The sequence below is a fragment of the Mixophyes fleayi genome, chromosome 11 (assembly GCF_038048845.1).
Source record: "Mixophyes fleayi isolate aMixFle1 chromosome 11, aMixFle1.hap1, whole genome shotgun sequence".
Taxonomy (NCBI): Eukaryota; Metazoa; Chordata; class Amphibia; order Anura; family Limnodynastidae; genus Mixophyes; species Mixophyes fleayi.
In genome coordinates, this window is record NC_134412.1 from 60898619 (window position 1) to 60913746 (window position 15128).

Genomic DNA, 15128 nt, shown 5'->3' on the forward strand with positions numbered 1-15128 from the left:
GCAGAGAACGCACAGAACAAAAACCTTTAGTTTTCATCACCTGTAAATAATATAGTCATTAACGAAAAATGTAAAATAATAAATAAATAAATGGGGTTTTTTACCATTTTTTTCCTCCAAGAAAATACATCATGATATTAAACTCAGACTGATTTCTTGCACAATTGTAAAAAGTGCATTTTGCGCTTACAAGTATGACCTCCTATATGTGATCTACCGTATTTCCCTATGTATAGGACGCTCCATTGTATAAGACGCACCTTCATTTTTTCTCCGAAATTTAAAAAAAATATATATTTGTTGTTAAAAAGTTTTGTTCCGTTCAACTGAAGTGTGCTGAGATTGTGCAGCAGCCTGCCAGCACACTCTCCCTGCAGGTCCATTCGGCAGAGAGACAGGGAGAGTGTGCTGGCCAGCTGCTCTGACTGCAATCAGTTGGCACAAGTCGCCGGAGGGAAGGGAAGGAGGTTGTGTTGCTTGCTCTGCACTATGGATCAGAGCAGCCGGCCAGTACACTCTCCCTGCCTGTGTCTGCTGCAAGCCCCTCAGCACACTATAGCGGAACAGACCTGCCAATCGCACCCCCTCCCCAGGGCCATCTTAACAACATTATGGGCCCCCGGGCAAAGCAGTGCACCGGGGCCCCAAGATATAGATATAGATATATAGATGTTTACAGATATAGAGATAGCGATAGAGATAGATAGATGTTCTTGCTCAGTGACCCTTGAAGGTTTTTTTTGCAGGTTTTTTCTTTTGCAGGATTATTTATTCTCATTAAGAGCCGTGCCTATGGGGCCCCCTTGCTCATGGGGCCCCCGGGCACCTGCCCATCGTGCCCAATGGAAAAGATGGCCCTGCCCCTCCCCCTCTGGATCCCCCGCTTCCCCTGTATAAGACGCACCCGGTTTTTAGACCCTACATTTTTTGAAAAAAGGTGCGTCTTATACATGGGGAAATACGGTAATATACTTTTAAAATGTTTTTTTATGTTTTATTATATCTTTATTTTTATTGAACATTTATCTCATGTAGGTTTACCTTTGATTATTTAGTGATTGCTCTTGCACGCTATTCTAATGCCTAACAACAGAGCTTCAGTACTCTAAAATGCGTTGCATATTCCGAATTGGATTGCCCTCCATGACTGCCAACCTTTATTTGTTCTTGTTTACTCATTCGGTTTCCACGTCTCAGAGCTCAGCATTTGCTGCTCGATTATAAGCTGCCAACCTCTCAGTTAGAAACAAACATTCTGGTATTTTTTCAAAACATTTTAGGCTTCAATCTTTATGATCTTTTATTTGACATTAAAGAAACATTAATCACAATAGAATTGGGTTCCTGCTTATGTTTTCTTTATACAAGAAAATGCTGCTAAATACAGTAGTGGAAGTGAGGGTGTATATGGTGGTATGCCATACCGCTGCTTCTCCTACTGCCTTTATGGTAAAACTGCATTCACTTACATGCCCATTACATTTTTCATACCGCCACTTCAAAATTTCCACTTCTTCCACTGGCTAAATATATAATGGATAAAAGTTTCGTTATTGCAGATAATAAAATCTTTAGATGATACTGAAACAATTTGTGATCAAATAAAGGCAGATGTTACAAGCTATTTGAGATACTGCAAGGGTTATACTAGTTTTCGTAGAGAAAGATAGAAAAACCGCACCGGGTATAATTATTGAACGCTGCCCCTCAATTTATCCTTTAATAGGTAATATTCAAGAGCAATAAATGTCCTCTTGAAGGGTGCACCCTACACATAATATCAGAAATATCAAAAGAAAGAAAGAAAAGCAGTTTGTATCTAGAGGCACTCCGGGGATAGCACTTAGCTTTAAAACATAACTTTTATTAGATATATATAAAAGGAAAACATTGGAAAGTTTTGTCTCCCCAGTTTTGTTATCAGGCAGGATTATCCACAAAATCCTGCAATTCTAGAAGCTTTTCAAACTACTAATTATAATTTATTTGATAGCGCTCGCATAGTACCTCAATTGGGAAATATCTAACCTATTATTTTTGCATCTCTATTCAGGGATTTTTTCCCATAAACAGTTATTTGGTTCAAGAAAGGATAAGCCTTACCATTAGGGTGATATTGCTTTAGCGCATTGGACTATATCTGCAACCTAATATGGTAAATCCGTTAAAATACTACCTGGGCAGCATGGTGGCTTAGTGATTAGCACTTCTGCCTCACAGCACTGGGGTCATGAGTTCAATTCAATTCACATTGGGGGCCTCACGGGGGAATGGAGGCACCCTTAGCCCAAGGGCCTCCATTCCCTTAATCCGGCCCTGGGAATCAGTGGTGCTATATAAATAAATGGTGATGATGATGATAATGGCATAATTCAAATGACACTAAGGGTTAACTATATCAAGTTTCAGATTTCAACAAGTGGAGATGTTGCCTATAGCACCCAATCAGATTCTAGCTGTCATTTTGTAAACTGTACTAAATAAATGATAACTAGAATCTGATTGGTTGCTATAGGCAACATCTCCACTTTTTCAAATCCGCAAATTAATAAATTTACCCCCTATGTCTCCGTCCAAATCCCTCTATTTCTGAATAGGAGACTTTTTCAAAGGATGTCTTAGAGTGATTTCAAATAATGGTGCTTTATTCTTTTTATTTGTTTTCTACCTTTTAATGACTTTGTCAACCATAACCATATGTTAATTATTACTATTTTCTGCCAGGTTCACCTGTATTATCTGGTTATTATGGTGTCAGAAGATCTTTCCTTCCTGAATCTGAGTTCCATGCAGCCAAGCAGTACTCAAACGAGATCTACCCATCATCACTGGGGCCAAAGTCATTAGGATGTGATCCTGCATCCGTGCAGAGCTACCCACCTTTGCTGGATCCCTATTTTACTGATTCTATAGGCGACTATAGGGGCACATCAATAACAGCTGCTGGTGGTCCCTTGTTCAGCGCCTCATCACTGCCGCCTCTCATACCTCATTTCTCTGGAGACCCATCGCATTATTTATTGGTAAGAAAAATGGCTTAACAAACTACATACCAAATTAACAAGTCACATTTCAGTATATTACTTTGACACTTATATGAAAGTCATGTTTATGTGTTTGGATATACTGAAGCATGAACCATTTTTTAGGTAAATAATATTTCATAGTCCTACAGACAAATACCTATAGAAAGACTAGCTATAAAAATGGCCACTTTTAGATAGCAACAGCCATTCCCAAGCAAGCAAGCAAGTACCAGGAAGTCTGAAATAATGTAATTTGCATATACTGGAAAATACCAAAATACCAAACTAGGCACCAGTAGTCTCTTCCTCTGCTTTAGACAATTAAATAAAGGAAATATTGATGTTTGAACTTATCGGTTAATATTACCGAATGTTAAGCAGGGGCGGACACAGACTTAATTTTTAGGGGAGGCCGATTTTGCATAATCACACCCCTTCTTCATTCTGATTGGCTGGGCCCCAGATAATCCCGCCCACAGGCCGTGGTTGGACCCTCCCCCTTCATTTGTTTTGATCGGCGTCTTGGACCCAAATATAATGATTTTAGTGCTGCTAGGGGGGAGACCATTGCCCGATTGCCCCCCCTGGATCCGCCACTGATGTTAAGTGATAAAAAAGCCTGGAGGCTACTGGCCAGTTTATCAGATTCCATTCTGTGGATAATTGTGACAACTAACAGAACGTTTTACAACATAAATGCAGCCACCAGGCGAGTAGTCTCAGTAAATAAACACACTAATAGGGCAAGATGTTATAAAGCAAGAGATAAAAATTACAGCCATGATAAAAATATGAGTTGTAGGATCTAACCAAAGGGTTTAACAATGGTTCATGGTACAACAGCACTCAATGGCGGAACTACACTTAGCACGGTGCAATTTTGGTTCACTTCACAAAATGGTTTTCTCTATTGTATTGATGTGACAGGTACATTTTACAATCCAAAAAAGGTCATATGCTTTCAATGTTGGAAAAACATATATAAACAAGTAGAAGTTGATTGTAATAAACTTATAGCATTTAAAAAACTCTGGTCTCACCTGCAAAATAAAAATCTTCCTAAATACCCCTGGTCGTCCGGTATGAGGTAATAAAATTTAATTTGCTAGATCAGTATATTTTTTTTGTATAGATATGTTCGTGCTTGTAGAACTAGAAGTATTTTATTAAATATAAAAATACCCCCAAACACCCTAATTCACCAATTTATTTGTCACCTAAATCTTTGGGGGTTGGATCCTCTTCTTTCTTGCAGCTTGTAACTCCCTTTGGAAAACATAAGGAATGCAGATGACATGCTTCACAAGGAGCTGCAACGATAACAACAGGTCCACTGCATGTCATCAATAGCAACAGGTCCGCTGCTCTGATTGGTCACTCTGACCAATCATAGCAGCTTTTGCTTTGATTGGTCAGAATGTTTGAAAACCAATTGTATTGGGTAGCAATGGTGAGACTCCACACTGCAATGAGCTATATTCAGGGTCGGACTGGTCTGCCGGGGAGCCAGGCTATCCCCCGGTAGGCCCCCGACCCTGATCGCTCCTCTCTTCGTTGGTTGGGGGGAGTGGACACTTTAAAAAACAAAAAACAAAATATTAAAACCAATACTCACGTGATTGCGGTACCGGCGCCCCTCCTCCCTCCTCTCTGCTCTGTCCGCACTGAATGTGGGGCGTGACATCATCATGCACGACGTTCAGTGAAGAGCGTCGCAAAGAGGAGTTGCAAGAAGAAAGAAGACAGAAGAAGAGAAGAAAAGAGAAGAAAGAAGATAAGTGAAGGAACAGAAGAAAGGGGGCAGCATAGCAGAGTTTAAAGGGGGGAGCAAAGTTAGCATGGCAAAGTGTGAAGAGGGGCAAAGGCAGCATGGCAGCGAGTGAAGGGTGCAAAGGCAGCATGACAGAGTGTGAAGGGGGGACAAAGCAGCATGGCAGTGTGTGAAGGGGGTCCAAAGCAGCATGGCACAGGGCGATGAAGGGGGGCCAGAAGAAGGGGTAGCAAAAGCAGCATTACACAGTGTGATAAATGGGGGCAAAAGCAGCATGAAGGGTGCAGTGTGATCATAAGGAGGCACAGCATGGTGATGAAGGAAACTAGTAATGTGTGTGTGTGATGGCACAGCGTGCTTGTGGCAATGTAATATGTGTGTGTGGTAGGTGGTGGCTAACTAATGGGTGCTATTTTGTTTTGGGGTGATGGTGGGGCAAATAAATTTTATAGTGGGGACTATTAATTTAAGATGGGTTGGTTTGAGGGCTATTAATTGAATGTGGGGCTGAGTTTGAGGAACATGAGATCTATTTATTAAATGTGAATATGAATTATTTAATGGCAGTGACGGTTGCGGAAAATAGGTATATTTATTATACGCAAATGCTATTAATCTTTTGCTGGGGCTGTTTTGAAGGAAAGAAATAGGTTTATTTATTGAATGGGAACACTATTACTTTAATGTTGGGGCTGGAGAAAGTATTAATTGTGGGTCCTATTGATTTAACGTCGGGGCTGGTTGGAGTTTTCTAAATGTACCTATTTTTTCTTCCAAATAGAGTCCCCAACATTCCAGGATCCAGGCAAGCCGCAACTAAAGAAACCAGCAGCCACAGGTGGTGAAAATTACAAGAATGGGTAGGACAGTCTGTCCAATGTTTTGATTCTAGTGGGACAATCTCGATTTTTGGTGACTGTTTTGCCCAATATAAGGGGCAGGTCAAGACTGTGTATTCTTTATATACACACTGCATTCTTTATATACTACACTATGGTGCTAGCTGTCCTTCATGGACTGACCACTCCCCCTCTAGTGTCTGGTCTCGCCTCTATAATAGCTGGCCACACCCCCTCTGGTGGGCCTCTAGCATTGCAGTCCCCTGGTGGGCCCTTCATGCCCCAGTCCGACACTGGCTACATTGATACAATCATTGAACGACATTAACAGGCGTATCTGCAGGTAAGTCCACCTATAAATGTGCTATAATTATCTTAACACGCCTATACATTACTTGCCCAATGCTTGCCTGGCCCTTCCTTCCCCTGTTCCGCCTCTTTAAGCATACAAAGTGATAACTGTAAGATGTAAGAGTCTGGGATTTTTCGTGCACATGCCCAGTATGGAAATACATATTTCACGCTAAAAAATGGACTTGCATCCTACTCTACCTAAGTCTCTAAAGGGTTATCTTACATCAAAATTCTATGTTTCTATGAACTATGTATTGTACAGTCTCAGAAACTGCTTAATTCATTGCACTATCAAGTTAGGTTACATACCGTAAACATAGACATGAAGTTTTATTAATACACACACAAAGAGGCTTACAGCTTCTTATAAATATCCTTGTTCACTTGTTCATAGAATGCACATATGCTGTGATTCTTAACCGACAGATGCTGCCATCTAGAGCCGGTACTATCTAAACATTAAACACTTGCACTGTAAATTGCAGTGAGTAATCTTCACTCTAAAATTGGTTATAAACTGGCCAATCTGGCCACTTAACCTGACCACTAGTCAGCTTGATCTCTGGTAGATAAATCTGAAGGACCTGGATGTTTTACACTAGGGCTGAACGTCATGGAGTGATGGAGATATATTCAGGGCTGTAACAAGGGCCGTGAAAGAGAGGTGACTGCCCATGGTACAGTGCTGAAGGGGGCGCAGTTTATGAATATTTTAGGTTAATTTGTTTAAAATTGAAGGCTGGGGGATGGCAGTTTCCTTCTAACCCCAGGGGCTAAAATTTAAAGTTATGGCTCTGATTATATTAGATCTATAACTTCTGATGCAATCATCTGCGAGCCACATCTACCATCCATCTCATTTGACATCTGCTGCCCTCCCATAAGATGTAAATCAGAATTCCAAATCTTTTTGTGCACTACAAAATTTGCCATCCAAAACATAGCTTATATGGACACCTTAAAACCCCCACTGAAGAATCACTTCTCATGACAGTCCTTTCTTGGATTTTACCTCTTCAAGCTCTGATCCGGAAAGTGGCTTTGTCATAGGCAAAAAGTCCTGCCACTGTTATTATTATTATTATCATTATTATTATTATTATTATTACCATCATAGATTTGCAAGGCACCACAGTGCTCCGCAGCACAGTACAATAGGGTAAACAGGACATACATAAAACAAAGCAGACAAAATAAATGCAGACATGAAAACAAACTGTATAGAGGACCCGGGTGGGGTATGGCATATCGATGCTGAGTACTGCGACAACATTTACTCCGACATGAGGACTCCGAAAAGCTCCTTCCCAACGATCAGAGATGACGACTACTCTTCAAAGCGACTTCAACCAATCACAGTTAAGTAAGAAGCCGGCTCCACTTCATGACGTAATTCACCATTGTGACTGTATTATTGCTGTTGTTAAGGGGGTAATGGAAGTATGCGGCAATGTACAATGTAGTTTACAAAGCCTTCTATATTGTAGTCGTCATCGCTGATCGTCGGGTAGGAGCCCTTCGGAGTCCTCATCTTGGGGTAAGTGTTGTCGGGTTAGTCAACATCGATATGCTGACTACCACCAGAGAACCCTACTCATTAGAGAGCTTACATTCTAAGTGGAAGAGGGCACAGCTGAGACAAGTGGAGCAAATGTGGCTTAGAGTGGAGATAGGACAGCTATGAGGGTGTATTAGTGTGAATAGTGTTATTGGGGATATGGTAAGCTTTAAAAAAGAGATGGGTTTTCAAAGACCGTCTAAAGATTTGAAGGCTGTGGGAAAATCTGATTGGGCATGATAGGGAATTACATAAGTGGGGAGCAGCACGGGAGAAGTCTTGTAGGCAGGAATGGAGGTAGTTACCAGAGATGAGACAAGGTGTAGGTTAGAGGAAGTTTTAAGAGGGCAGGAGGGAGAGTATTTTAATGTGAGACTTGAGATGAATGAAGGCGTGCTGTTGTTGAATGATTTGTAGGTTTGGGGAGAGTAATTTAAATTGGATTCTGGAGGACACAGGGAGCCAGTGTAAGGATTTACTAAATGGTGCAGCAGATGACGAGCACTGAGAGAGGAAGACTAAGTAATGGGAATGAGACTGTCATGGGTCTTGGGCTTTGAAATATGACAGTAAATTTGAAATGAGGTTATTGTGCTATAATGGCTGTTTACTGCTAAGTTTTAATCTGAGATATAAATAAATATACTGCAGCAAACATTGATGTTAAGCTTGTGAGATGGTCTTTCACAGAACTATGACAATAATTTTGCGCAAAATATAGTACGTATCGACCTTTACATTACTTAATGAATCAGATCCAGAGTCATTAATATACCTATATACTCATATCATCTGACCTCTTTTTCCACAATGTACAATATCATCTCACCCTTACCCAAGCCATATTTACAGTATCTTTAACAGAGTGCACTCTAACTTACGCTAGGTACACACTGGAGGTTTTTCAGCCAATCATCGGGCCAATCAGCCGACATACCACCGTTCGGTTAGATATTGCGTTGTGTGTATACTTACACAACGAACGAAAGTCATTGTGAAGTGTCAATCGTCGTTTCATTTGGTTGGTCTCATTCCAATCACCTTCGGATCATGCAGTGTGTATGCACTCATGTTTACCATCTCCATAAAATGTATGGTCTTTTCAGTCGATGATGGCAATGAACATGTCCCAGTGAATAAATGTAGAGAGTGCTGCATATGGAATAATTCATTCTGAGACTGAATATTTCATTTCAGAATAACAGAAGTTAACAAAATTCATTATGACATGTGTATAGCTATAACAAGACGGTTTTAATCAGTGTAATAGGAATGAATTAATGAATGAATAAATACTCTGCTGTTATTCTCTAAAAGACTATAGGACCAGATGAAGAGCACAGATCTGAAGGTAAATCATGTTTAGTGTGGGTGCATGAATCGCTCGACCGATTGGACCGTCAGTCGTAGGTACAATCGTTGCAGATAATACGTAGGTCTGAAAATTCTCCAGTGTGTACCTATCCTTAGTAATATATATACAATTATACAATATATTGTTCAATTATCCTAATTAACTAATGACTTTGGCTTGTATCTTCCTAGGTCTACATGATATAACATAATTGTATTCTTGTCTGAAAATGCCCTGTAGGAACCCCAAATAATTATATAAATAGGGCAAGGTTGCTGGATGTGTCTATTAAAGTACCAATTTTATTCTACCTTCATAGAGAGACTCCTGGGAGCAGACTGTGCCTGACACAATAAACCAGTTGGATGCTTTGTGCACAGACGCCTCACAAACTGTATCTTCATCCACAAGCTGCCTTTCCTCTGAAAATGGAGCTGTTCACTACCGGAGTGCAAGCAGAGGATCCTCTTCGGCACAAGGGACACAGTCCTACACATTGCATCCTCTTGAGGATGTTCATTACTCCACTAGCTTTCCAGCAACTTCCTCCTATGCCTTCTCACCATTTATGACAATGACCAATGAACTTACCCCAAAGATGGTTCATCACCTCTCCCCAGAGGACTCCACGGAGACAAATTCTCTGCAAGACAATACTGCTTGGCCAAAGGATGATGCAAATACAGTATGGGGGCCATATGAAACTAGAAGAAATTACTAAACACTGTACTATTTATTCCTTAATGTTCATATTGCTGTTCACATATCGAATTAAAGAGGTCAACAGAGGTCAATTACTAAGCTGCAGTAATGCAGGCCTACTGCAGAAATTCTGTTTTATTAAGTCATGTACATATATTTCATTATGGGCCTGATGCAGAGTTGAACATACTACAGTTTGCATTGTATAAATTGCACATAGAGAATGTACACATTTGCACCAGTACAGGTGTTTGCCACTTGTGCCTATCTATGACTAGAGAGAAGGAACAGTAGGTAGGTAAGAGGTATGCATACGCAGGCCGAGTACAGTAAAGGCAAGTTCACGTACATGTTCACGCTCATGAAGACCTTCAGAAACACAAGTATATTGCCTGTTAGGAGGTGTATATTTTGTACCTTGTATATGGCGCAACGTGGCGTAAACCAGGCGCATATGCTGCCGATGAGGAGCCAGCTGCATCTCGAGAGGTGTACGACTCTACATGTGGTGGATAAAATTTGGTTTTTTTTGCAATTTCCACCCATTTTGCAGCCAACTCCAGCTCTATTGCTTTTTCTAAGGGTCAGAATATGAATTAACAAATCAACCTGGTGGTAACAGCAAGTGTGCAAAATGCTGCTCCATCTAATGGGAACAGCTGTGCAGGAACACACCTCATATTACACCCACCTGCAAAAACAAGATTTTGTGTTGCAGAACAAGATATTGCAAATCTATGGATATCAAAACAAATGAAATGAAGACAGTAGTGAGGTCATCTTATTTCCATGACCTAAATAAGACATGAATGAGGCTCAAACAAGCAGTATTTTAGATCAAAAATGTAAAAGTTGTAAATAAGGGTATGGTCCAAAAATTACAGTAGGAAGGAATTTTCAGTGTAATTATGGTTCATGGATCACACCCAAAACTCCCACACTATGGGGCCAATTCAATATTCCTAGAATAACGCGGTCTGCGCACTATTACCATTAGTACGGTAAAAGTGCGCAGCATTAAAAATGAGTACGGTAATTTTAACGCTGATTTTTGCTCGCACCCCATGAGTAAACATCTGGGTTAAAATTACCGTATTAAAGGTAATAATACTAACGCCACGTTAATCCTAGACTAACGTGGCCGAATTAAATCTGCCCTTATATATGACCAGTGCTAGTCACAAAACTCTGTTTGAAATTGAAGTGACCTTTTTACCTTTGCAACATGTGCATCCCCATATTTGGACTGCAATCGTGGAACTGGTCACGCAAAGGACTTTTACAGAGTTATGCTGGGTACACACTACAGGATTTTTCTGTGAGGTCCGATATCTCATTAGTGTGTATGCTCCCCCAATAATGTTTTATGGTACCAAAGCAAATTGTATCGTTTGATTTGATTTTATAAACTGACTTAAAAATCACTATCAATGGTGGAAACAATGTCGGGCAAATGTGGAAGTGTGTCTACACTCACGAGCAGCAGTGTGGACAGATCTCCACAGAGTATACAGAGTCTCAATCTCTTCAGCAGATGGTTATTACAAATGAGGAGCACAGATCTGAAGGTAAATCACAAAGGTGTGTGCACAAGAATTGGCATGCTTACCGGGACTTTCAATCATTGGAAAAAATTTATGTAGTGTGTGCCCAGCTTTACTTCCCAAAAGAGGCAACCACCTACGTCTGTAGAAGGTGTTCCAACAGGCTAACATAAATGTCTTGTGTATCCATTTATTTTGCGGTTAGTAAATGACTCATAGTAGCAGCCTCCCCTGCTTTTCCATATAAAATAGTATATTTACATTAAAACCGAAAACAAAGCCTTGGGTACAGTACCCTAAACACTCTGCACTTCCTGAACTTAGAGGAACACTACACCTAAAATGAAAATTTGCTAACATAAAAGAATTACAAGAAATGTTTATAAATATACACAAATGGAGCACATGTAACCTGTCTCAGGTTATATCTATAACAATTTGCTAAGGCTGGGTATACACTACAAGAAAATTCTAACAATGTCCTCTCTGTACATCCACCTTCTGGGCGGTTCTGATCAGAGTTCAGCCCACCTCTTTGCAGCTGTAGATGGTCTCCCTATAGCCGGATTGGAAGTGCACTTCTACCCATGTGGCACCGTGGTATGAAAGAGCGCTGAAAGCCGACCATCCAAGCTCCAGGAGTGGCAGCTCCACGCCCGAGATCTCAGGAAAATTAGTGACCGTGGAACAGTCCACAGAAGCGTACACGAGCACCACATCTTCCCTGCATAGCAGAGAAGCTGCATCATTCAGAATCTCCCCAATCTCCAGATCAGACAGAAAACCTGGAACCCTCTCTTGCTGCAGGAACCCTCACAGCACCACTGGACCCCCAGACCCCAGCTTCATCAGTGCCAGGAGATGTCAAACACCCCTGTATCCTCTCTGGTGAATGAGTGCTGTATACGCAGTACATACTGTAGGTGTCAAACGTGAGCCCAAGTACAATGCTGCTTCCTACTTATACCTAAGAGTGCATACACACTGCAGAATTGGAATAACATTGATCCATCTTTAAACGAGATTTTTAGCTCTAACTTAAAAATCTCATTCAACAATACAATGGGCTTTAGAATAATAATTGTTCATTGTTGCAGGGTACACACTACTGTGATGTCGGGCCAACAGGTTGTTTATCGTCTGATTGCCCCAAAAATCAGCTGAAAACACTGTAGTGTGTACCCAGCCTAAGTTTAGTTCTTAGATGCTAGGCTGTATTTAGAATTTAGTCTGCCTTAGACAAAGTGAGTGATTACTCATTCCCCTATTATTTTCCTGGGAAAATAGATGGTTGATAAGATCAATTAGCAGAACAAAAGAAAAGTCGAAAAAAAAAGATTAAATAAAATTAACATTAAATCATTTCTATTCAGCATCCCTGAACAGTGTTGCCACATGTGTGTACCTAGATGAATGTAGCCTTAAATGTGTAACATAAGAAGAAAATAACTTATTTTAAGTTAGACAAAAGGGATGAATAAAATGTCAATTATTTTCACTCCAATCATGTTCAGGAATTTTACACACAGGAAATGTGAATACTACGAGATGTGTATTTGTATTGGATTAACTTGCATTTTATTTTTAGTTGCCCTATAATAAGATATGTAAGATTCCATTTTCCTTCTGTGAGAACCTATAGCAAGATGTGAAATTGAAAACTAGCCTTATTTTTTATTTTGATCTTTAAAAACAAAATACTGTTGTGTATGCCATTATTCAAAATGCTATTAACAAAGTTTCCTTTTGGTATAATCTGGAATATCCATTTGTATTGACAAATTGTTCATTTATTTAGTGATGTCAGTAACATCAGACACAGACCAAATCTACTGTTCACAAATAATATAACATTCGTTATGACTATGTAAATCTTTAGCTTATACTGTTACATTTTATGATACTTCTACACCATGGTTTATGGAGAAATTAGGGAATGCTTATATATCTGACTTCCAAGCCTTCTCCTGACACTTTGCAATATTCAACTAAAATAATCTACAATAAATTAGCTGCAGTCATTATTTTTGCTCTTTAAAGAACAGACATTTTCTAAACTTGCAAATATAAATGTTACCTTTTAATATAGTGGAAGTTATGCATACTATCCCTAACACAGCAAAAACAATTGTATATTTGAAATGATTATTTTAGCTAATGAAAAAATAATTTGAAATAGTTGAAAACTTTGCTTATTCCATTTTTCTTACATGGGTTATGTAATAAAACTGTGCAGCTGAGCAGTACGTTTTTTTCATGTTGTAGTTGTTAATTGTTAAATTGATCAGGTCATTATTCTGGATGTCCGTACATCCTGTCCACACACACCTGTGTCACCAAACTGGAAAGTAATCTTATTGCTCAGAGCTTGGGCCAAGTGACAGAAATGTCTTGTCTATGGCCAGCTTAACAGTGGCAGGCTTGACATAGGTCTTGCTCTGAATACCAGTACCAACGGTATGGTCTTGGACAATTCACTTTGTCTGCCTCTATCTTGGCAATCAAATTAATGTGAGTTTCTATTGTACACTACTGTGAAAAGGTATTAATTCAAATTGCATATCCAGTAGAAAGACATGATTTGAACAGTTAAAGAAAGAAATACAAAAGCAAAATTAAACATTTATTGTAAAATATTCTATGACTATATGCAGATAGCTCATGACATAAGACAGACACTAGCAAAGCTTCATAATTACCCAGGCTAAATAAGCAGCTAAAGCTGTGTCTATATGTAAAAAATACCTCACTTATATCTCCTATGAATCGAGGACCACAGGAATGATGTCTTCTAACTTTGAGTCCTCTTTCCAGCCCAGGCAGACAGGAGTTCTATATGTGAGCTCATTCTATTCAATGTAGTGGTGGATCCCTCTGCAGAGATGTAGGGGAGACATAGAAGATGCAAGCTCTAGGTCTGCTATATCCAACCAAGTTTAAACAGATCTCTATAAGAATACTGAAAGACTCATTTTAGACTGATCTAAATAAATTCACCTAAGAAATCGGAAATTATATATTAGCTCTTTCTGAGAAAGACTTTATAGACAAAGAAGCCTCTGACATTAATATTGTCAGATGGAATCTGCGGAAATAAAAAATTCTGAAAACAGAACTAGAAGAGATAATATAAGGTTAAAATATATTACAGAGTCCATTACTGAACTCCCCTCCTATTTATCCCAGTTTATAGCTTAACACCTTGTATCTTTATTCTCTTTACTTTATTATTTTCTGATCAGTTGGACAAGTCTGGGATTGTGATAACCCTATATGAATAATGTTTTGATAATAGTATTTGTGAAATTATAATTTTTATCCATAACGTTAAACTAACTAATATATTTTAATGATACTTACTGGATGTTCTCTATTACCTGCTGGGAACTTGAGGGACTTTACTCTCTCATATAATATGGTCAACACACTTAACAGGGGGAATTCAATTGGCAGCATTACTGGCAAAAGTAACGCACCTGCGCACTATTACCGATATTGCGGTAATAGTGCGCGTAATTACCGTTAATACGGTAATTTCAAAGCCAGCTTTTTGCTCGCAGCTACCGCAGCTCAGTGAGCTGCGAGCAGAAAGCAGGGTTAAAATTACCGTACTAACGGTAGTAACTTTAGCGTAGCGCTATTCTGGGGGGAATTTAATTCCCTCCATAGAATTTTCATTTGGATAAACGTCTGTATTCTCTGCAAGAACACCCCCTTTACCATTCCTCCTGATGGAATTCTTCCATTATTGGGATATAAATGAAATCTTACTCTTACTAAATAAATCTCTTAAACAAGTTTTTTTTTTTTTACCTTTGGTAACTTTGACAACCCAAAGTCGTGTACAGAAACATTATTTTTACAAATTTCTTAATACATTGTAATTATGTTTTTTAGACTTATTGGGCCTGATTCATTAAGGATCTTAACTTGAGAAACTTCTTATTTCAGTCTCCTGGACAAAACCATGTTACATTGCA

The 15128-nt window shown here is 39.4% G+C and overlaps 1 protein-coding gene across 1 annotated transcript in view; it reads left to right on the top strand.

The window, feature by feature from the left end:
• Positions 1-9623, top strand: part of POU2AF2 (POU class 2 homeobox associating factor 2) — a 50081-nt gene extending 40458 nt beyond the window's left edge. Inside the window, exons 4-5 of the mRNA XM_075189618.1 lie at positions 2725-3023; positions 9222-9623. Coding sequence (XP_075045719.1) covers positions 2725-3023; positions 9222-9623 — 701 coding nt within the window. The remainder of the gene's footprint in view (positions 1-2724; positions 3024-9221) is intronic.
• The last annotated feature ends 5505 nt before the right edge of the window (positions 9624-15128 follow it).